Source organism: Neolamprologus brichardi, chromosome 10 (genome assembly GCF_056152115.1).
Source record: "Neolamprologus brichardi isolate AB-2024 chromosome 10, ASM5615211v1, whole genome shotgun sequence".
Lineage (NCBI taxonomy): Eukaryota > Metazoa > Chordata > Actinopteri > Cichliformes > Cichlidae > Neolamprologus > Neolamprologus brichardi.
In genome coordinates this window covers 17,617,357-17,641,914 of record NC_142113.1, presented here as the reverse complement: position 1 = coordinate 17,641,914, position 24,558 = coordinate 17,617,357, and the positions used below count along the sequence as shown (strand labels likewise).

General features: G+C 38.7%; 1 protein-coding gene across 3 annotated transcripts in view; it reads left to right on the top strand.

The window, feature by feature from the left end:
- Positions 1 to 21,375, top strand: part of grik1a (glutamate receptor, ionotropic, kainate 1a) — a 34,243-nt gene extending 12,868 nt beyond the window's left edge. The window contains exons 6-18 of one of the 3 annotated variants that reach the window (XM_087847317.1): positions 20 to 190; positions 544 to 687; positions 2,954 to 3,061; positions 3,337 to 3,381; positions 8,986 to 9,102; positions 9,459 to 9,662; positions 10,039 to 10,262; positions 10,798 to 10,916; positions 12,410 to 12,627; positions 14,043 to 14,268; positions 16,675 to 16,925; positions 17,627 to 17,795; positions 20,887 to 20,967. In XM_087847317.1, the coding sequence (XP_087703443.1) occupies positions 20 to 190; positions 544 to 687; positions 2,954 to 3,061; positions 3,337 to 3,381; positions 8,986 to 9,102; positions 9,459 to 9,662; positions 10,039 to 10,262; positions 10,798 to 10,916; positions 12,410 to 12,627; positions 14,043 to 14,268; positions 16,675 to 16,925; positions 17,627 to 17,752 (1,953 nt within the window). In that variant the 3' untranslated portion in view covers positions 17,753 to 17,795; positions 20,887 to 20,967. Of the gene's footprint in view, positions 1 to 19; positions 191 to 543; positions 688 to 2,953; positions 3,062 to 3,336; positions 3,382 to 8,985; positions 9,103 to 9,458; positions 9,663 to 10,038; positions 10,263 to 10,797; positions 10,917 to 12,409; positions 12,628 to 14,042; positions 14,269 to 16,674; positions 16,926 to 17,626; positions 18,054 to 20,886 lie in introns of those variants that run through there. The other 2 variants (XM_035911727.2, XM_087847316.1) reach the window with 2 other exon arrangements.
- Positions 21,376 to 24,558: the final 3,183 nt, after the last annotated feature.

Sequence of the window (24,558 nt, the reverse complement as noted above, 5' to 3'; positions counted from 1 at the left end):
CATCTTGCGTCTCTTGCAGGATTTATATGCCTTGGATCTCGAGCCATACCGCTATAGCGGGGTCAACATGACTGGTTTTAGACTGCTGAACATTGATGACCCTTGGGTAGCATCTACAATGGACAGGTGGGCCATGGAAAGACTTCAGGGTCCCAAACAAGAAAGTGGTCTGATGGATGGAGTCATGACCGTAAGCCCTGTTGCTGTTATTTTACATAACAAACACCTGCACCTGCAAAAAGCCACATCTGTTCTATAAGCTGCATCATACAGTTGCAAACAAAAAAGTATGAGCTAACATGTAATGCTTTTTTAAGCTTAATATGAATTGAAATGCTGATTTTCTCAGTTATATTCATTTCATTGTTATAGCCAAACTTTATATGTTTTGCACATTTTCCCAGAGGAACTTTTAGAGTTTTTAGAGCATTTTTATCTGCAAAACCTGCTCTCTTGGTTTCATAATTTAGCTGTTTACAACTGACATTTAAGTGCAATTTTATTACACAAAAAAGCAACTTTCTCTCACTGCATCCTCTACAGACAGACGCAGCTTTGATGTATGATGCCGTGTACATGGTTGCTGTCGCGTCCCAGCGGGCCACTCAGATGACCGTCAGCTCCCTGCAGTGTCACCGCCACAAGCCTTGGCGCTTTGGTCCACGCTTCATGAACCTTTTTAAAGAGGTCAGTGTTAGATAAGCTATTGGGAACTTAAAAAAACCTGCAAGATCAGCAGCATGGCTTAAGGAGCTTCAATTGCCTTTAGCCTAAACACGATGCATTTTTGATGCATGTTTGTAACAGATGCCTCAGATGCAAACATAAAAATTTACCAAAACTGGGTGTCAGATCATTTCTTCTGATATAATATTTTATAGGTCCCTTCTGACAGTCCGCGCTTTGCCTCTGAAAGCTCGCAACATGAAAATACACGGTATTTATGTACTTATAAGTTTAAAGCGTGCGGCTCAGCCCAACAGTCAGACTTGATGCCTACAGACAGAAATGAGGCCTTTGATGCACGAGTGTTTTGATCTCTTAAGTCTTAAATCCAGCAGAGGACCGTTGCCTGCCACGGAGAAGGAACATTATCATTCAGTCCCCTCACTCATATTTTCCTCTTCATGCCGTCGTCTTCCTTCTCTCACACTTTTTCTTTATCTTTTCGTTTTTTTCCCGAGCATCTTAGTGGCTCTCCTCTTCAGCTTTTCATTTTGTTTTCCACTGCTCATTTTTTGAAGCATCTGTCCTCATGTGCTATTCATCACTTGATAATAGCCTTTTCGGGGGGGAAGACCCCATAGTGATATGTCTCTCACTACACTCAATTAAAAAGCACTGCTGACAAGAGAGCACAAAATATGAGGACACAGCTTTTATTTCAGTGACAGAAATTAAATCCTGGGCACTTTAACCCAAATGTTATCACTCTCCTCTGGCTATTGTGTGTGTTTCTGTGGATCAAATGAGCATATTTCTATTTGACATGTCTGAACACTTTTTTTCTTAGTTAGCTTTAATCAGGAAACACAGAACAAAGAGCCACATTGCACACTTTGAATGTATGAGACATGTCCGTTTCTACAGTTGTGTGTTTTTTGTTGAATTTTTTTGAATGATGCCAGCAGATTACACTTCTAGCATGCAAAAAAAGATTGTATTCAGTTTTTCTCATTATAAATAAGTAAAAGGTGGAGTGAACTTACTTTAACTTAGTTTAGTTTGTATTTTTAGTACGCAGTTAGAGAAAAGGTTTGGGTAGATCAGAGAAAAATGCACATTTTGTGGATTTTGACCCCAAACAGATGCTAAAAAAGAGTTTTTTTGTTAAATGTGCATGAAATCTGCAGACAGATTAGAAACTGCAAAAGTCAGGGGATGACTGTTGCCACAGAATGTCACCAAATCATATGTAAGCCGGGGTGGTTTTGCAGACAAATGCTTTGGACAGATGGAGTTAAAAGTGAGCTCTTTGGCCACAATCAACAAAAGTAGGTTTGTGGAGAAGAAAAAACAAAGGGGAGAAGAATTTGTCAGAAGGACAAAAATATTATGCTTTGGGGTTGAGAGGCAGCCTGAGGCACAGGAAACAGTGCAGAGATAGAGGGAAGAAGGGATTCTACTAAATATGAGTAAATTCTGGATGCAAATGTGTAGTCGGTGAAGAAAGTGAAATGAAAACAAGGCTGTCTGACAGGACAATGATCTAACACAGACCTCAGACTCCACCATCAACTACTGCTAGAAACACAAGCTGAAGCTTTTGGAGCAGTTCTTACAGTCCCATGATTGAACAAATCTGTGGGTAGATCATAAACCTGTTGTTCCTAATAGACAGCCCTAAAAATACCTCAGCACTTGACGTGATCTGCAAGACAGACTCGCAGACAGTTCCTAAAAAGGCGACACATTATATGGTTGCATGTGGTGCAATTATTTTTAATGTTTGTGAAATAAAAAGGAACAGTCCATTAACATTTCAATTTGAAGTGCTTTAGCTGTAGAGTTTATATTTGTTCTCTTCTCTAATAAAAAAAAGAGGTGCCAGATGTACCTCCATCGCAGTCTGTCAATAATCAGGACAAACAAGAAAAGAATGGTATACATGCAAAGCAAAGGGAATCATCCAATATGAAGTATATTCAGAAAAAGGTAAAAGATTTTTGTTTTTATTTGACTACGCGAGAAAAAAAAATGTATGCATATAATTGCTTTGGCTATTTTAAACAAAAGCTTTCATGCGTATTGAGACTATACAACCTGTTGATCTTCACTTGTTGTGATCCCGTGAGCCTTCAAGCTTCCTCTCTCCTTGCATGGACCTCCTTCACTTCTCCTGCAAGCAGCCTGTTCTAGAGTCCGACTTCCAAAGGTCTGGATAGACGAGGAACTCAGATGGTCTTCCAATTCTCCGTAAATCTCTCTCTCTCTGCCTCTCCCCTTTTTGTAGGCACAGTGGGATGGACTGACAGGGCACATTGTTCTTAACAAGACAGATGGCCTGAGGAGAGACTTTGATTTGGACATCATCAGCCTCAAAGAGGACGGCATTGCCAGGGTGAGCACAGAGGCCTGGAACAGCCAATTACAACGCTCTCATGCTGCTTTCGCACTGGCTTATTTGTTCCATTAGGGCATGTGTTTGTTTATATGAGAGACAGAGCGAGAGCGAGAGCTGATTAGTCATTTAGTTTTCTGTACTTACATCCTTTTAAAACACATTTACTAGTTGTTTTAGATTGTCCAGCCATGAATATTAATAATGCTGCACTAACTGATTATTAATTTCCACGCTGTCCGTGCTTCACGTTGCTCTCATCACAATTCCTGAAGGGTGTTGTGGAGGGCGGAAGCCGCCTCACGAAAAGGTGGATCGAGGTTTGTGCCAGTGCCTTGTTTGGTGGAAGCCTTTGTTGTTTGCCCCCTCTTCTTGTTTGCCCTACTCTCACTCTACATGCTGTGCACCTTGCTGCTCCCTGCCTTGTCAACTTTGTCTCTCTTCACTGATTTTGTGGGCAGCAATGCCATGTGTTTGACGTTTCAGTTTTTCCCCTGTTTGGGTGCAGGCATTGCTCTGACACTCGTCAAAACTTTCAGGAAAAAAGTACAAATTTACTTTGTTTAAATGCATATAGCTGTACCTCCATTAGGATTTGGAAGCAAGTCCTGCAATTTCACATTCTTTAATGGCAGGAAAGACGTAAGCAAATATATAAAAATAGCTCTCTGTCAGCTACTAAACTATAATTTGCTTCGCTATTAGATTGCCTTCATAGGCACTTTAATGGAAACCATGCAGGTTAGACTCAGTAAGGGCCACGTTTTTGAAAAATTATTGAAATTTTTTCTTCTGAACACCACTAAAGAGGATTCTAAATCACATATTCAAAGTGCAAATGTTAAGCTTTAATTCAAGAGGTTTAACAAAAATATTGAATTAAAAATGTAGTAATTAAAACTGTTTTTATACATAGTCCCTTCATTTTAGAAAGATTAAATATAATTGAACAAACCAACATAACTGTAAATATAAAGGTTGTTTCTAACATCTGGATGAAAATCATTTGCAATCAACAATTGCCTAAAATCAAGAATTCAATTCAGCTTTATTTCTATAGGCCCAATTCACAACAACAGCTGCTCAAGGAGCTTTATATTGTAAAGACCCTACAATATTTAAACGAAAGAAACGCCAATAATTATATCATCCCCTATGAGCAAGCACTTGGCAGTAGCGGGAAGCTATTTTTCTCCTCCCATCATTCTGGTATAAATACATCTTTGTTTTATTTGTCCAAATAATTTGTTTCACAGCTGTGCAGGCCCCTTTAGATGTTTTCTTGCAAAGCCTAATCTGGTCGTCTTGCTCTTGAGTGTCATAGATGGTTTGCACCTTTTTGTAAAGCCTGTGTATGTAACGTTATACCTACCCCCTTTAGGGTGTTTTTGACTTGGTTTGATGTTGTGAAGGGATTTTTCTTAATCTTGGAAACATTTATGCTATGATCCACTTTAGTAGTCTTCGGTGGTCTTTCAGGGCTTTTGGTGTAGCTTGTCAGTGCCTTCTTTTTAAGAATATACCAGGTTGTTAATTTGACCACTCGTTAAGTTTTTGCTATGTTTGCAATGTTTTTTCAGCCAAATGATGGACTCCTTCACTTCACTTGCATTAACACATCTTTGGACCTCATATTGAGAGTTCAAGTGACCAGTTACCAAATACAAGTGAAGCACTTTGAATCAACTTGTCATGGAACAATGAGGGAACAGACCTCACCTGGTCATGAGACTGGGTTGTCATTTGTCCAATTAGGTTTCAGTTTCTGAACATGGGACAGAATGTATAAAAATGGCTGTAATTCCTAAACAGCTAATGTAATACTTTGGTTAAACTTCTTGAATTGAAGCTCAAAGTCTGCACTCCACTGTGGTGCTCTACAGAGGCGAAAACGCAAAAAATGTGCCATTGTCCAAATACCTTTAGATTTATTTGTACCAAAAAGAATCTGATAAGCATAAGCAACACCTCATCTCAAGTTTAAAAACTTTAAATCTATAAAAGGAGTAGATTTACTTTCCTGGCCTTTGATTGGCACAAAGAGCAGAGTTATAACACCCTCCGGTGCACTGATTATACACCAAATCAACTTCATAACTCCATCCAGATTCCTTTCTAGTTTAAATTAAGTTCAATTTTAACAGCAATTATGCAAAAGCAATGCTTTGATGATTGAAAGAGCGAATGTTCGATTCATTCATAGCTTCTGCGTCTGTCTCAGTTGTCAGAAAGGTATGTAGGCAGGCAGGAACTGCCAATTTGCAAAAGCTCTGATTTATTTGTCATTTTAATTCCATTCAATACCTTCAGTCCTCAAAAGCCTCACCTCAGAGGAAATGCCACTATATAGTAAGCACATCACATAAATTGCCTGGCTTTATGGTAATAAAAAATGAATTATCAGTCCGTTGCAGTTGTGTTAGTTCTTGGGCACTGGAGTGTTAAATACACTCTGAAGAGGATGATGAGACAAAACAAAGTGAAAGTCTCTTGAGGAAAAAAAAGTATTTTCTTTTAAAGTTGTTGACTTCCCTGAAAATATATATTTTTTTCTCCTCAGCTTTCTTGGCCTGGCTTACTAAGTCTGTGGTAACGGTTTTCCACTCTGATTTGGTTCTGGATGAGGATGAGCGTTAGGATTCACAGATAACATTTTCCTCACAGCATATATGAGCCAATTCATGTCAGTTTTTATAGCACACTTAGTTGTTGGGAGCTCCTCTGGTGTACACGATAAAATTGCAAGGCTATACACAGAAAATCCATGACTCGGGGGTTTTAAAGATGCTGGCTGCATGCGGTACTGATGTCCTAGGCTATATTTTAGGATTAAATTCATTGACTTAGCTCGATTGCTCTTTTACCTAAACTTCAAACTGTGCAATCATACTGTTGATATTCGACAGAAGAGAAGCAGCCCTCTACAACAGCATGTAACGCAAGCTAAATGATGCAAGACCAAACAATTTTAGACCAAAATACTCTCTACATCTTTAATATTCTCACGCTGACAAATTATCTTTGAGATTGAGGACAATGCAATTAATTCAATCCATCCCCACTCACAGTGTTCGTCATCTGCGGTGTCCACAGATAAGACAGATTTATGGACTCCTTCGCAGAGTGGTCCCTTGCAAAAAGTAACTCGGTGGAGATATGGAGTGCTTTTAGCGAGGTTATAAGTGAACACATTTTCCATCAGTCGGACTTGGTTAACAGAATAAGACAGAGTGTAATGAAGAGTGAAAAGCATTTCATCTTTTGGAATAGGTAATCCCACCCAGCCATTTTCAGAAAAATAAATTGTAAAAATAAGACTGTACCTTCTGCAGAGCTCAGTTTAATAAGAGGTACTGATGCGTTCACTTCTCTTCATCCTCTTAGGCAGTGAATGAACGGAGAGGGCATTGTTTCTGAATAAAAATACTAAAAGGCACTGTTTTGTTCACAGAATGACTTGCCAGAGGAGAAAAGCTTATCTGGCACTTGCTTTAGTTCTATTAACAATAAGGCCTAATAATTTAACGTTCTTAGCTTCATTCCAGACCTGTCATGACCTTTGTTAAAGCAAAAGCAAAAAAAAAAATCCAGCTGCCAGACATCTGTTCTAATCTGATAACTGTCTGGATTATGCCGCCTGGTCTGATGATTAAGACAATCTCATTCACAGTTACCATGTTGTCCTCTCTTCCTCCCAACCCTATCTACCCTTCTTCTTCTCTTGACTGCTGGTGTAATTTCCCTTTCTCCACTACTTATTTAAGTTTACTAACTGAAATTTGTTTTAATTAATGTTTGGTTTTGATATTTTTTTCTGTAGTTATTAGAAAAAAATGGTCAGAAATGTAATAAATCCAACTTAATGCAAAAATAATTTCCCGAAGCCCAGCGTAATATCCTCAGATGGCTTTTCATGTAATGCTTTTCATCATTTAATTTCATGATCACATAAACAAAAAAGACAAAAAAAATCCCAACAATTCTTATTGTTTTTGGGTTTTTTTTATCTGAGATGAAGCATAATTGTTAATTTTAATTAAAAATGACTTTTTTGTCACGCTGCTAGTCAACTAATTGTTTCAGCTCATTGTTAAAATGACAACATGGAGAAAAATAAATTGTTTAGCAGTTACTGGATGGTATTGTTGTAACACGTTTGCACTGTAGTTCTACTATTCAGTATTATATATTTATATATTTAAACTGGGCTTCCCTTTTGCTGTCAGCAGCAGTTATTTCAGGTTAAAGTAAAGGAAGTATTTCAGTAACATATTCAGTACTGTGCAAAGGTCTTGATCCATCCCACATTCCTTTATGTTCTTTGTATTGAAACATGTTCAAACATGGAAATAAAACAGGACCAGCGTTTTTATAGTTCTCCCAAACTTAAAAATCAATTCTTGATACGACCACCTTTATTCTTCAACACGCAGCCTGAACTCTCTTAGGAAAGCGCTTTTGTAATTTTTTGTCTTAAGGAATAGTTCTCCAGGCTCCATTATAGATATTCAGAGTTCCTTGGATGCTGCACTTTATTCTATCTCTGTCAACATGATCCCCCACTGCTTTAATAATGTTGAGGTCCGGGCTCTGGGGAGGCCAATCCATAACCGATAGTGCTCCATTGTGTGTTTTTCTATCCAGTTTTGATTTTATGGCATGGCTTCATCTCTCAGCATGAATCATTGTCATGCTGGAAAATGAACAGTAGATGGATCAAATGGGGACCCAGATGGATCTCTCAGGTCCTGTGTCAGGTCTTAGCTGGATTTCTTTTCCTATTATTTAAGGGAAGAAATAATGCTCATCTTCTGTAGAAAGCTCCTAGGTCTGCCACATCTTCTTTTGTCTTCTCTTTTTTCATCTGATAGCTTTTTGAGAATCAAGTTGTTGGAAAAATACTATTTTATATCTTTCAAACTGTGTTATCTTTAGCATTTTTGTAGCTAAACATAAGAAATGGTAACAAATGGTATGTTTTTGCAACAAGCTGATGGCGCCTAAAGATATAATTTAAATTTTTCTTTGCTCATATGTATGCTATGTGTGTACACAACACTGGTTCATCCCTTGAGTTAGGTGTCATTTTTAATGCTTGAATGACTTATAGGTCAGTGTTAAGTGGATAAACCAACAGCAAAAATAATTTATCTAAAAACAAGGACTGCACTGAAAATGAGTGAAAAAGCAGCCAATGTCCAAAGAAACTTTAAAAGACCCTCAGAAAGCCAGGAGAACTATTCCTCAAGACCACCTTTTATAAAAAAAACTGCTCAAAAGTTGGCTTTTAGGATGCAAAATACAAAGAAATGAGGGGTGGCTCAAGACTTTTGCACATCACTGGATGCTACTCAAATACGAGTGCTAACTGATCCAATAATTTTCATAATGAAATTGTTGTACTCAAAATCTGTTTGGTCCAAACTGTTCCTTCAGTTTCATATTTGCTGTATATAAAATTACATTTTTTAGCACTTTGCCCAAAATCATCAGAGCAAAGCTCAGCAAAGGGAATTGCTGTAGAATAGTGAATGAAGCAGAAAGTTGAAAAGGAGGCAGTGTCAGATCTTTAAACCTTTATACTTCTTTTTCATTTTTCTGTTCGGCGAATCAGAAAATATGATTAATATGCGGTGTGTCAGAGCAAGTTCTATTTTCCCATTAAGATCTGGAGATTAAATCAACTTCGTTATTCTTTATTTTTCTGAAATAAGTGGAGTAATCAGTCAGCTTATTTTCCTGCACAGGTGATCGCTAATCATAAAAACAGCGTTGTTTAACGCTTAAACTGAAGTAAAAGTCTATACGCTGCAATTTTGTCAGTCTTACACAGAGACTCCAGAAGGTGTCAAATGTAACATCTTGTGTTTGATCAAAGGAGCAAATGTGGTTCAATAATTCTGAAGCCCTGTTTGCTTTTGCAGATTGCTGTGTGGAACTCGTACAGGGGGATGAACCTGACGGAGGAGTCCAGGCGAGACAAGAATAACAATGTGACAGACTCTCTGGCTAACAGGACTCTCATTGTCACCACAATACTGGTGAGTAGGAAGGTTAAACAGAGGACAGCATAGAAAGAAGAAGGGAAGCACATGTGAGATATGGTTAATGTAGATAGGGGGAACAATAGATGGGAATGCAATGAAAAAGGAGAAGGATACAAAGACGGAAAGTGGTGTTTAGGAGATGTGGCTGCACAGTTTTTGTCTCGTTTTGTCAGCACAGAGCAAAGCCGATTCTTTATTAATCCCGTCCATAAAATCATTTGCACGTGCTCATGCAAAGGATCTTCAAGCTAAAATAACAAAACTAGTTCATTTAGGATACTAAGCATAAAAAAGGGTCAGAATAAAGAATATACCATAAAAAGATAAATACATTGTTTTGTTTTACACAGGAAAATCCTTACGTGATGTTGAGAAAGTCAGACAAGGAGCTGGTTGGGAATGATCGCTACGAAGGCTACTGTCTGGACCTTTTGAAGGAGCTCTCAAACATCTTGGGTTTTACGTATGAAGTCAGACTGGTGGCTGATGGGAAATATGGAGCCCAGAATGATAAAGGAGAGTGGAACGGGATGGTCCGGGAGCTGATCGACCATGTGAGTTACTAGATAAAGTGTAAACCCCTCAAATTAAATTGGGAAATAAAGTAGAGTAACGTTTTCCACGGTTGAATTCACAGATTTCATTCAAGCCTGTTTGCAGGCCTTGTTTAAAGACCAGTACAAGCTTCTTTCTTTCATAAAAAAATCAATGCTCCCTCTGACTATATTAACAAGGCTTCTAACAAAAAAAGCTATCTGACTACAGTTATGAGCTATAAATAAATATTACATTGCTTTCTAACAGTTTTCTCAAGTAAAGAAAATCTTTTAACGAGGTGTATTCATCATGTGAATACTGATGCACCGAGGAGAGCCCTTGAACAGTGCTCACTTTACCTGCAGTGGTTTACTTTTGTTTGGTTCTTTTCAGGTTGCAGACCTTGCCGTGGCTCCCTTAACCATCACCTATGTCAGAGAGAAAGTTATCGACTTCTCCAAGCCCTTCATGACCTTAGGCATCAGTATCTTGTACCGGAAACCTAACGGCACCAATCCAGGCGTGTTCTCATTTCTTAATCCCCTGTCTCCGGACATCTGGATGTACGTGCTGCTGGCTTGCACAGGGGTCAGCTGCGTCCTCTTTGTGATTGCCAGGTGAGAGGATGCACTGATGCTTGAGGGGACGAGCTGAGGTGTGATGAACTGTCCAAAGCCCCAGCTCAGCTTTGCCACACTCTTCTTTTGTTACTAAGGAATGCCACCACAGAGCTTTTTAGAACAATAAAAAGTGGGAGAGCCTGACAAGAATCACAAACAGCTGTGATGTTTTGGCTCGGCTATATTTTAGCAAATTTCTGCTACTCAGAAATAACGGAGAGTGTGCTTTTAGCCATCAGCTGCCAGAGTGGATTTGATTGTGGCTGTTAAGTAGCTGGGAGTAATTGCACCTCCACCTTGTTCTACGGTAGTACGAAAAAGAAATCTGCCAGCTGGTTGCACCTTGCAACCTGTAAGTGAAAATGAAAATGTGGGACTCAAAATGCGTGTTTTGCATTCTGTAAAAGTGCAGATTGCACTGAAGCACTAATGGAAGCCTATTTTAATGTGAACTGTATGACTGAATTATGATTACCTGCAGCAAAATGGTTCCGTACTTTAATCTCGCTTCCTTTCTGTCGTTGTCTTGCAGGTTTACTCCTTACGAGTGGTACAACCCACACCCGTGCAACCCGTCCTCGACTCTAATTCAGAACAATTTCACTTTACTCAACAGTTTCTGGTTTGGAGTTGGAGCGCTGATGCGACAAAGTAAACTCTTATTTTTATATACTTGTTTGATGAAATTGTATGTTGACTGTCAAATTAACAAAATGCTTGGTATGTACGGTGTCTTTGACAATCATGAAGAACTTGTTTCTGTTCAGATACCTGGTAAAAAGTGCATTTACCAACATGTGTGTGCTTTAAAATTTTTATACTATTAGTGTGTCCCTGCAGTCAGATCAAATTGGAGGCCGCCTGGATATTATTAATTAGGGGCTCTATAATCATTGACTCACTTTGGAAACAACCTTCACTGCAGTTTTTGGTAGTTCTGCAGTGGCTTTGTTTTTCCCCAAAAAATGATAACCTAAAAATATTTGTGCATTCTTAAATTTTTTTTTTAAAATATGGTTTTCAGCTCAGACAGATTTGATCTCACTCTTTGTACACTATGTACCCAGCAGCACACAGCAGACAGACAGTTAGCACAAAGCTGGTGAACATAACAAGAAACAACTATTTCCCTCTGGTTTGCAGAGACCACATCAGTTAAATGTTTGATTTCAATTTATCAGGTTAGGACACAAACACACACAAACCAAAAAAGCTATTGTTTAAAAAGTTAAAACTTTACTCATAGAAGCAGAAAGAACTGGGGGTCTTACTGCAGAGCTACAGTAAATAAAAACCCTGCACAGTGGCTCTGCTGTGAGCTGTTTAATGCCAAACATCAATATTTTCCTCCTATTTTCTTTGAATGCCCTTTCCATGTATCCTGGCTCCAGTTCACATGAATTGCATCCAAACCCTATTATAAGAATTATGTTGCACATCATAGAGTCTTTGTCTCTCTAAAGGCAGGAGATTTGGGCAGGCAAAGTCCGACGTGCCTGATTGAGTGGTCAGCAAACCTACTGACAATATCAGCCGAGTGCAAGCCAAGTGTAACTATAAGTAAGCTATGTGTGTAATTTGTTAGCTCTTTAGAAAGGCAGAAAATGAAGAGATGAGCAAGTGGGGCTCATTTTGGATTCGTGCAAATTTCAATGTTTATTTTCTTATCTGTAAATCAGATTGCCGATAAAGCTTTAATTACATGTCTCCTGCTGCACTGATTCCCTTTCAGCATTTATCAAAAAACAAGCTCAGGCAGGTTTTATACTCTCCGCACTGTAAGCTGCATATGCACTGTATTCTGCATATGAGCTTTTTGATGCTGTGGGTTCTTCTCTAGAAGCACATTTAGGGATTCTTTTCACTCAGAGTGAATAAAAAAAAAAAAATAGCACAGATGAATCCAAACCTCAAACCCTAAAAGTGGCAAATGTATTCTCCAGTTATCTGAATATTTTTCCCCCAGTTTCCTTGAAATAAAAATATAAAGCACTGTAATAACACCTGTTATTATTCTAGTTTCACTATTCTTTTATTAACAAATAGATTCCTGCATTATCAACATGTTTCTCACTCTCCCCTTCTTAAACCTTTACCACATGTGCTCGTTCTTAACCCCTTGGTTCTGTTTTCCGTGCTTCCAGGTTCAGAGTTGATGCCTAAAGCTCTATCCACACGTATAGTTGGTGGCATCTGGTGGTTTTTTACCTTAATCATCATCTCATCCTATACGGCCAACTTGGCAGCCTTCCTCACAGTGGAACGAATGGACGCACCCATCGACTCAGCAGATGACCTGGCAAAGCAGACCAGGATTGAATATGGGGCAGTTAGGGATGGATCCACTATGACTTTTTTCAAGGTAAACCTGCTGTAGTGTCTAGTAGTGACGCTTTTCGAAATATGTGACACAATACGTATTACATTATATAATCTGTCTTTCAAGGGCTTTTCTCTCTCTTTATGTTTGTATTAAGCTGTTGGTCCTGTGAAAGTACTATATGTTTTCCAGGGTGACGAACTGAATATGTGGTAATGCTGCTGGAGAGGAAAGTGATTTTTCACACTGAATGCAAACCATAGATATTTGATTTTTGCATCTTTTAAGAAAATGTTTTGTTATCTTTCAGTAAAACTAAGTGCTCGCAAAAGACTGTTTGTCCATCCATTTATTTTTTTCCATTTCTCTCCAATTCGGGGTTACATGCGGGCAGCAGGCTATACCAACTGTGCAAAAAGCAGGATACACCCAGGACAGGTCACTGTTGGTTAATCACAGGGAGACAAAGAACCATTCATATCTATTGCCAGTTATCCTAATGAACATGTCTGTAGATTGTGGGAGGAGGCCAGAATCCCCAGGGAAGATCGTCAGCTGGTTGGTGGATTCAAACCCAGGATGTTATTGCTATGGGGTGACAGTTCACCCCATAGCAATAACATCCATAGCAATATGGAGGTTTTAATATATTTAAATACATAACTCAGGAGTCACAGTACCAACCAAAATTAACAAAAGCCATTGGGCATAGCCTTAGTGCTTCAACACTAAATTTGTAATTTACCTTTGTCAAAATTAGTTTTATTACAGTTTCTCAACATAATTCACGGGAACAGATACTTCTTAAAATCATATAATTTCCTGTATCATCCTGCATTTTTGCCAAAATTCTGTTATAATGAAAATAAATAAAAGTAAGTAAATAAATTTCATGGCTGGTGATGTGAATCCATCAAGAAGGATTGTATGATGGGAAATGGAGAAGATGCATATCGAGAATTTGGGAGTGTCTGTGTTGAAGTATACGGTAATTTGTGAGTTCCTATTATATAATGCATTAGTGTACTAGTGTCCTTGGGTGGGCTGTCACTTCCTTGCCTCACAGTTACCCTCGCTCTGTGCCTCCTGTGGCTCAGCAGGGGTGATCCATGCACGGCTTTATCCTCCCAGATTGCAGCCAGTGATTATGGCTGCCTCGATAGGAAGAAGCAGGCTGTGTTGATGGCTTGAACAAATTGAATCAGCTGGAGGAGATTTAGAACACAGCTGTCCCATTTTCTCTGACTGAGCAAAGCGAAACACACACTCACACGCATCGACTGAGACTCCCGCTGAAACACAGTCCCACACAGCTTGCTTGTTAAACTTGCATGCATTTATGGAAGCGTTAAAATCCAGTTAAGCACATATAACTGCGCTTGTGTAGACACAAACGCACAAAATCTATTTTAAACACTGTACACTTTTTATTAACTTTTGGCTGCTTTGCTCCTTAGAAATCAAAGATCTCCACTTATGAAAAGATGTGGGCCTTTATGAGCAGCAGGAAGAACACCGCTTTGGTTAAGAACAACAGAGAAGGTATCACCCGCGTCTTGACAACAGACTACGCCATGCTGATGGAGTCCACCAGCATCGAGTACATCAGCCAGAGGAACTGCAACCTCACACAGATTGGGGGTCTCATAGACTCCAAGGGCTATGGAGTGGGAACACCTATTGGTAGGATGAACAAGAAAGATGTTTATGCCTCAACATCATCTTTGTCACCTAGCTCCGAATGAAAAGCCCCTGAAAAAGTAAAGAAAAAAGTCATGTAGAGTCACATATTTTGAATTGAAAACTCCTTGTGTTTGACATATTTCACTGCAGCAAGACTCATTTCTTATTAAATAAATATATCAATTAAAGCAAGCCATAGACAATTACTGCATATTTTCAAGCACATCAAATAAAATTCTGATTAAAAGATCCCGGTGGTCTTATTTTACTAGAAAATATTTTTTATAGAAACGTCTGTAGATGAATGTTTTGCATGAGAGATAGAAATTTTTATTTCATTAGGAATTTGCATATTTTTCTCAGGAGTTCAAGTGCAGAGCAGCTACCCTTTATCCTCAAAATGCAAATACCCTTCCATCAGAAAGCTCTGCCAGCTGTAAGGCTTTAGGCCAGTTTGTTAGAATTTGAACTGGAAGCAAGTCAACCTCTGCACTTGATGTCAGGACTGTTGGATGTTTACTCAAGCAATACTTAATATATATCTCTCTTTCTTCTCTTATCAAGATGCAAAGGTATTGCAACTGATGTAGGTTTGAAACCCTCCGTCAGAGATTAAGGCTTATTTGATAACAGCAAGCCAACCTGACAAGCCTGTTAATTTTCACTCTGCTGCTCCTGTAGAAAACATTCTGCATTGTTGAAAATATTAAAGGCCACCACAGAATGGAGGAGCATCTGTAGCATAGTATGACAGAGAGGGCCAATAAACAGAAAGCCTCCCTGGGTAGTTAAGTTGGCATTAACCGTTCTTGTACAGGATTTTTCTAATCCAGTCCAGTTTGATGTTGACCTATTATTTCTCTGAATTCAATTTTACTTCCCTGCTGGCCAAAAAAGCACAAAAATGAGATGTGCATAGAGTGGTAAAAGCAAGAGAAATGACAAACCATTATCTAGGAGGGCCAGACCAGGACCAGTCTCTCTAAATACTTTTTTGCTGTTGTATTGGAGTGTAGTGGTTTAGTGTGTTTGGTAGGATGTTTTTTTCAGAGCACGGAAACTCGGTACATGGTCAGGTTTAGGTTAAAGACATCCTTAAGAGATAAACACAGATGAGCGGCTCACTGCTTTAGGCTAAATTCCTCAGAGCAGAGGCAGCTGTGCCCACGCTGTGCTAACAAGTTAGTCCATTCAGCGCTTTTCTCAACTGATCAATAGGCTCTGATGGAGTGAAAGTTGTGTATGGGTGTGGAAGTAAATAACAGGAAATAGTGATTATAGGGTGTAAGAGTTCTTAATACTGTTTAAGAATTCTTAAACAGTGTTTTATATATATATATATCAGAATCGCATTCAGTCATGTATATGCACAGACACATACAAGGAATTTGGTTCCGGTAGATGGTGACTCTCAAGCACAGCAATGTATATCTCAACAATGTAAGCAACACAATTCACCCACACACACACACACACATACACGTGTGTGGATATATCAAAAGACTGTCGCCTAGTTTTACTCAATAAAAATGTACAAAACTCTGTATACTGCAATGTAAGCTCCAACAAGGCAAACAAGTCTCCTTAACATCTTCCAGAGCTGGTCAACCTGAAAAGCCCAGTGTAGTACAGACAAAATAGTTATTCTTGGAAATCTTGTGTGCAGCCTGTAGCCATGTTCCTTCTTTCTTCGCAAACTAAACACAACTCTTTTGCAGCACTTCTCACGGGCCAAAAGGTGTGACACACTGTTCTCGCACGCAAAAAATACCTTCCGAATTTAGCGGCTGGAGAAAGAAAGATATTGGCAGTGTTTAGTTTTTAGAATTTTTAGTTTCTTGTCATCTCAAACGCGTAGGAAAATAAAATAAAAATGTGCACAGTCTCACAGTCTCATGCAAGTGGTGACTGCCATCATGTTCACATGCATGTGGGTGGAGTTGCAGCTAATTGTTATTATTATTCCTGTTCTGCTCATCAAATTATGGTGAATCAGGTGGAAAATAATCTTCATCACTTAGTATTAAAGACGTGGATCACTCACATAAATCCTGCTTTAACATGAGAATGTGCCCTCCCCATCACATAGGAACGATTTTTTAAAAGGGCAGACGAAGCACATGTGACATATTTTTTTGCATGTTATGTCTGCAAGGTTATGACTGAGTCTTATGTCACATAAAAGTAAGGCTCCAGTTCTGGGGACTGTTGCTGTTTTTGAAAAAAAAAATACTACTTCAGAAAAACGCAATAAATATTTATATCCAATTTAATAGCATGGATATTTAATGCTAGATAATGGTATTCATCAACAAATAATAATGAGCAAATAGTGGCATATAAATGTAGTGATGTAAACTGTAGAGATTGACTTTAAAAACTTTTTTCTACCCTCCCTCTCACCAGGTTCTCCTTACAGGGATAAAGTGACCATTGCCATCCTTCAGCTCCAGGAGGAAGGGAAGCTGCACATGATGAAAGAGAAGTGGTGGAGAGGAAACGGCTGTCCAGAAGAGGACAACAAGGAAGCCAATGCCTTGGGCGTGGAAAACATTGGCGGTATCTTCATTGTCCTGGCTGCCGGTCTGGTTCTCTCTGTGTTCGTGGCCATTGGAGAGTTCATCTACAAGGCCCGCAGGAACGCCGACATAGAGGAGGTAAGTGAGGTGATGCCATAAACTGCTGTGTGATGATGCGAAATGACCAGATTAAGGGTTATATTTTGCTCTGAGTAGAGGGTTGGGGTTATTTTTCTTTTTAAAAGCAGAATGATGATGATTGTTTAAAAGCAGAAGTGATTAACGTCTGGAAGTATGCACTGACAACGAGCAAAATTTTGTTCAGTACTCATTCTGCGTGTTGGAAGTTATGTTTTTTTGTTGAAATCAATGGCTCATCTGAGTGATATTACTCAAATTAAAATTTGCAATTGCTGCTGGTGTCTTGGCTAGACAGTCATTAGAATGATTTGTGACTTATTGCTTTGACACAGTGAATGCTGGGTTTTGATAGAACTAGAAATTGCAGTCAACTAAAACACAAAGGTCTGTGTGGGGTGTTTTTTATATACTACAAATATCAGTACTGGATTATCCTTCAGTTCACATGATTTTAATCTTCTTTTTGGAGGTAACAAATATATTTCTCAAGAAAAGCATACCATTTCACATGTAACAAAGGCAGTATTATATCATGAAAGATCAACAATGCCATGCGCATGATTCGTGTTTTCAGTCTGCCTTATTTTTCTTTCTTTCATGTTGTTTCCATATTGTTATTTATTATCAGAATATTTTTTTCAAAGTCAGTTTTTCTGTGTTATCTTTTCTCATCCATCCCTTTTTTTTCTTTGCATCAGGCATTTTGTTTCTTTTATGGGGTGCAGTCTCGTCAGTTTCAGCGGCGTGGCTCCACCTCCTCCTCTGGCACTTCCTTATCTACAGATCTAGAGAGTGGCAGGCTACTGGGCGATGACACTGAGTAGCCATGACAACACAAATACAACACATGCTCACTCTTATTGATAGGTTTGTAACCGGGTGTCCTTCTCCCTGCCACTGTTCCCAAAATATGCCAGCATAGCTAAACCTTCAACCTTCAGCTTCACCTAATCCTGTAATCATTTCTATAGTTGACCCTTTTTTCCTTCAGCGTGTACCTGCAAAGTGCTTGTTTATTTCCAAAGTGCTCCCACCGCCCTCCCTCATGCAGAGTTTAGCTTAATAAAATTATATAGTTCTCTTGAAACTTAACAGTACAATTTCAGTAGTTGGGTTTACAGAACTTGCAAGTGGTTTCTGTGCAGAGGTGGCATCGTGCTGGCATGTCTCAATGATGACTTGCCATCCCCTCTCATTTGTATGCTGTTTCTTATCTGTAAGGAGCAAATTAATGATTAGAGCCTTAAAATACAGCCTCCGTTCCAGAAAGCACTCAAAATATTTGCACATTTTTGGTCATGTGGAGTCTAAAAATCCTAAAAATTCAATATAGCTTTAAATTACAGCAACTAGTTTTACAATGTGCATTAATTGTGGCGCTATAGGGGAGACCGAGGATAGTTGTAACGTGGGTCAGTTGTAACACTTCCGATTTCTCCAATCAGGGCTAAGTTTCAAATGATGTGATTCATCCTGTACATGCCCAATTCAATTCTTCTATCACATGTGAAAAAATTAGCACATTTGGGCAAACACAGACAATCTAAGAAGATAAATAGTTGTTTTTTTTTGTTTTTTTTTACTTTATTTCAATGTTTAATAGCATTATCTGCTTTGCAGTTAAACTCATCAAACTTAAATCATGTTATTTGTATGTCTATTCTGTGTAGGTCTTTAGTGCTAATGTTTTAGCCGTTGGCTGTAATGTTAGCTAGTTCATGGCTATAGGAGTCTGGGTCATTTGTAACAGCAACAGTCTAGTTGTAACAATAATGCAAATGTTACAACTTACCACACTATTGCTTTAACTTATATTAAACAAGTTGGGGATATGACATCAGCAGAGAGAGGTTCACTGACCACCTTTGTATATTCGGTTAATGCCATTGGCAACACAATTCCTCCAATGTTTGTGCTCCCACGCATACGTTATGCAGACCTTTTTGTCAGAGATGGGCCAGTAGGCAGTATTGGTAGTGGAAATAAATCAGGATGGGTGCAAGAAACAGATTTCCTCATCTTTCTGAAGCACTATGCAAACCACACCAAGGCCATGAAAAAAAGCATTTCTTCCCATGGACATTGCGATGGAATTGCAATGCTGATGCACAACTACTTTTTTCAGCTTCATTGTTATGTTCAAAAGTTGGTGCAAGAGTTGTAGGTTACAATGCCCACTGAGCCAATGAGGCCAAACTCAAGGAAGACCAACCAAAATTAATGGAATATTCAGTTGTTGAAAATTCCATAATTTGTCTTTTTTTTAGGGGTTGGAAAAGCTAGATTTCTGCATTCTGTCACACACACATAGCTACATAAATAGTTCTAAGTGCATTCAGGTGTTGAATAAAAAAGATTACATGTTAAGATTTTGTCAGTATCCCTATTTCATTGCGTTACATTTCACCCCAGGATATGTTACAACTAACCCAGACTATGGGGTTAATTGTAACATTTCACTCTTTGTGTTTGAGACCATACCATGCAATGAGTAATTGTGCTGCAGAGAAAATAGCTGCACTTTTTAATAGCAGAGACATGTAAATACTTTGCATTACATTTTGGATCCACTACCTTAAAAGAGCTCCAAGCTACAGACAGAAATGTCAAAAATGTTACAATTATCCCCGGTCTCCCCTACTGATGTTTTCTTCACTCTGGTTAAGTACCCTTTGTATTGGCAGTGTAGTCTCAGTAGACTTTTGTGTATATTCTCAATGCCTTTTGGGAAATCAAAAGATAGGAAAACTTATTTGAATATTTCCTCCTCATTAAGCTCATTAGTAGACTGGTTTGGTTGGCTGAGGTTAGGATAGCAGTGACTGAACAATGTGTTGAGTTAAGATGTCCCTTGACACAAATCCGGGGCCAGAAGTAAAGTCGTCCTTTCATTAATAACTTATATTACTGCAGAGAATTCTCAGCGAGGAAATGATGGATGGTATTGCAGAGGAAAATAATTTTCACTTTATCCCTGGACTGACCTTGTGTTCCTTTTCTTCTCTGAAAGGCAGTATGAGAGTGAATGCAATATTCAGTCAAATAAAGCAAATATTAACTACTACTGTGAATTAATAACTTTACTACTGTTACAGGGCATACAGTCGGTGCATGCAACGAGTGCATATCCTATAACCTACTTAGTAAATTGATAAGATACTTAAATTATACCAGAATGAACATTGGATTTAATGTATGCATATCCAGTGATAAATTGTAGACTGATTGGGACCAAGAGTCAATAAATTAGTGTTTTCACAAGTAAAGTAAATATAACTTTTTTTTTCTTTTCTTTTTTTTTTGTAATCAGGTACGATTTTGTTTTTACAACTAGTCACCAAAAAACTTGAATTGTCAGTTGTTCAGGTCAAAAAAGAAGAAGTTTTTTCTGGTATTCATAGGAAACCCATACTAGATCAAGAAGCCCGAAGCCAAAAGATGGAACAGGAAGGTTTTCTTCTATGTTGTAAAGCTCAGCAGATAAAAACTGGATGACTTTCTGCTGTGAATTATGATTTCATGAGCACATCATCCAGAGTAGGGCAAAATAAAAGGCAAATAACTGCGATTGAAGATTAATGTGTTCAATGCAATCTACTGTTCTACAGATTCAGATAAGCCTGAGGCTTTTCATTTCAGATGGCCTTCTTTTTTATAATTTCAAATGATTACCATGCTATAAATCCATAGCTCCCTGCAATAGAATGCACAGCAGACACTGTGCTTTATCTCTCGTGTCAGTAATTGGTTTTCATGATGAGACAACAGAGTTTATAAATGTTTCACAACTCTTTCAGAGAAAATTTACAATATATGTGAGTTTTCCCATTCCTGGTCATCTGACTCAAACCAGTTCTCTAATTCATCTTCACCCAAACTCCTAGTAGCATGTATCTACTGGAAATCAGTTTATTTTGGTGTCTTAACTCCGGCCTTTAATTGTTTATCTCTCTGGCAGTGTGTGTCTTTTAGCGCCGTGATGGAAGACTTGGGGATCTCCCTGCAGTGTTACAAAGGCGTCCGGAGGAGGTCACGACCTCACGGCGGTGCGAGGTCCACTTGCATCTTCTGTCAACCCAAAAGTACTTCAAAGAGGGATGGAGCGAGACGAGATTCCAACACTTAAGCTTTGAATCAGAAAAGAAATGGAAATGCAGAGACTGGTATCTGATCATTGTCCAGTTCTCTTATTTTTTTGTGTGGGCCACCAGCAGCTATGACGTTATTTCCTGAGCACCTGTAGACTGCTTGTGTATGGATAACGCATTAAATACTGTACCGTAAATGTAGTTGACAACACTTTAGCCTTGTATCTACATTAATAATGTTAAAAGTGATGATGATCGCAAGAACGAAATCCCTGTCATAGTGTAAACCATCGATGTTCCCTCATGGCTGTAGTTTGGGTTAATGCGTCCGCAGAGTTGAATCTGCAGACTTTATAGAAACTCCCATCGTTTAATGACAAAAATTCACTGATTTTAACAATAAAAAGACTTTTGCATTTTTTTAAATGGTTTTAAATGATTTCTTGCTCTTGTTTCTTGCTGGCAGCAGTGTGTGTGCGTTTCTTGTAGGCACACACTGAAGTAGCTTCAGGGAGGATTGCTGAGCCAACGCTGACCTGCGAAAAGAGATAACGACCTCTAAGGAAAGACACAAACACACCTGCTGTTTTATAGCCTTCCAGTACCAGCATCTCAAACATCAATCCTGACACACACACACACACACACACACAGATGCCCGTACTCCTTACAAACACCTGTGATGATGATGTCATCCCAGAGATGGATCAGAAAAAGAATATAATACAGGGAGAATGGAAGGACAAAGTGAAAAGGACGTTTTATAATGCTGTAAGCTGTAAGGAGGTCAAAGACAAACGCAGTTTTTTCCTTCCCTTGAGAGTAACAGTCTTGTTTTCAATAAGCCTCCTTTTTTTCAGCTTGTATTTGTCAAATTTGACAACGTGAGGAGAAATCGTGTCTTCCAGGAGTGACAGTAGATCCCAGTGGATGTTTGCATGCCACAATGAGATTTGTTACATTTAAGTACATTTTAAGCTTGACATGCACGCTGCAGCAGACCCATCAGCAGATTTAGAATTTACAGCACCAAGCCTCAGACTGAACCATAAAATTAATAAAAGCCTTTATTTTGGAAATACAGAATATTCCCATTAGTATTCTTTATAAAAGCTTGGTTTTAGGGATGGAGGCTTATGACAGCTTCATTTAAATTTAATATTGTTTGACTACTGTACACATTCAGTGTGTCTTTATTCCCCTCTCTTACTCAAACAAGAGAGATGTCTCAACTGACAGGTGAGGATTATGCTAATGGAAATGTTCTTAGGAGCCTCAGCAGTATTATCTCTCAGCATTAACTAATTCATGCACCCCTGCTGGAACTCTACTCCTGAGGACACGGTGAAGGATACCGACTTTGACACTTGACACACATCAAACGGATACCCCGGCACAGCACTGATTAACATATCTGACAACAAAGTCTTTACTGACAAATCCAACTCTCATTCCCCTTTTGGTCAGTCCCTACATTACAGTAAAAGCTTCCCCATATCAACTTTTATTTCTGTCCTCTTGGACTTTTTTTTAAGATCAAAGACTGAATAACCAGCTCTTACCCAACCTGTGTACTTTTCATGACTGTGTCCTCCTTTTACCATTTGAGGCTTTCCACTCACCTGCCCTGAACTCTAGCTGGGTGTGTGCTCTGTCCACCTTTGTGCCTGAAGCCATCTGCTGTTCCTTCCTTTCAGTTATTGTATAAAAATTACTGCAATCGGTTTTAGAGTTAACTCCAGAATATTACAAATCAAATGATAGTAAGGAAGCAATTCCAAGGGGACAGAAACTAAGACAAACTGTTAATGGATCATCTTAAAGTTTAAGTCTTGATAATGTCAGGACATTCAAAACTGACCTTCACTTCCTTGATCTTAGCAGCTAATGCAATGACATTTCAAACAGGACAGAGCACTAAATGCTGTAAATAGCTTATAAATTGTTGGAGTCAGAGGTTTTGTGCTGTCGTTTCTCTCTGTAGACTCTGTATGCTGGTTTGTGTGTATCCTGAGAGAATTCAACCAAGCGTTTCTTAATCTCTTCATGTAATGAGTTTTCTCTTTTTTGGTATTCAGATTAATTCTGGGATTGGGCTCAGTCCAATGTAGCGTTTGGTTGCCCCTAATCTCCTAACCCCATAATTCTTAATCAAAACCAAAGGCAGTATTTTTTTTATCATTATCTAATCCATCACGAATGAGGCCATGGATTACAACTCCAACCTTGGCATGCTGCTAAACTGACCGTTATTGCTAAGCCGGGATGACCTCACCTGACTAATGCTCTGTTGTCTCAGGCTTTAACTCTTTGCCACAATGATCTCAAATCACAGAGCTCTCAACCTGGGGAGGTGAAAGAGAGATGTGGAGACATGAAGGGATTGTGGCGTCTGTCTGTTTTTGCTGTCAGTAAGTTTGAAGTTGTGGGGGAAGAAGAAAGCTGTCAGAAAGCCTTCTGAAAACAAATAAAAAAAAGGTAAATTACAGAGTCTGCTGTTTTCCATTCAATGTCAAAATGGAGAAGTAGAATGCACTTTCTCTAAGGTGGTTTTGAGGGCCTTTAACAAAGAACAGGGAAAAACTCAGCAGGTCAAAGTTTAGATTTAATCACATTTCTGGAGAAAAGCTTGTTTTTCACCAATTTAAGTCCTTCAGACCTGTCAGACTTTGTCCATGTATTACAATATAAAGCTCTTAACTGTACATGCAAGTACAGAAGGCCCAAATCTAAATAATGACTGCGGAATAAAAGAGGCACAGACATTTGAGTGCGTCCCATCCATCACAATGTAATGAACAGTCTCTGGGGCTGATAAGGCACATCTCTGTCAACCTTCCTGTCAATGAAGACAAACGACAGGGAGGAGGACTCTTAGAGGCGCAGAGCATTATTTATCTATCGCCTTCTGTTTCTCCCTCCCTGCGCCTGCCTTTCTCTCCTGCTATGTGAAGTCCTGGCTGCAAAAATTCAGAGTGAATGCTGCCATCTGCTGGTGTGCGGGGGAACTGGGCTTGTGAATAAAAAACTGAAAACTTTTGAAAGCCTCTGCAGTTCTTACACGGGACGTTCAGTTATTTATTTATTTTTTCTTAAATAGACTTTGCAGACTCAAGTTTTATCTGGCGCATATTATAAATATGCTGGGATTTATAGTTATTTTGGACCCCACTTTATGCATTTTCAATAAAGTATTTTACATTTGAAAGCTTCATTAAAGAATGGTTTCTCCGGTAAAAACTCTCTATGTCTAAATGGCTTTTTGGCTTTTAAATGGTCCCTATGCTACTGGGTCACAGCACAGATATTTCTAGATACACAGCTTCCCCTTTAATTCTCTGAGAACGATAGGATGATGAAACCCCAACTTTTAATTTGTATCTAATACAATAAAAAAAAAAACCATATATCATTCTAAAGCACAATGTAATATTAACTTAACCCTTATCCACTACCAGTATACAAAACACCTAAACAGTGTATCACCTAACCCTTTTAGGTTTGAGCTGGAGGCTACTGCAACCCCATAAATCAAAATATAA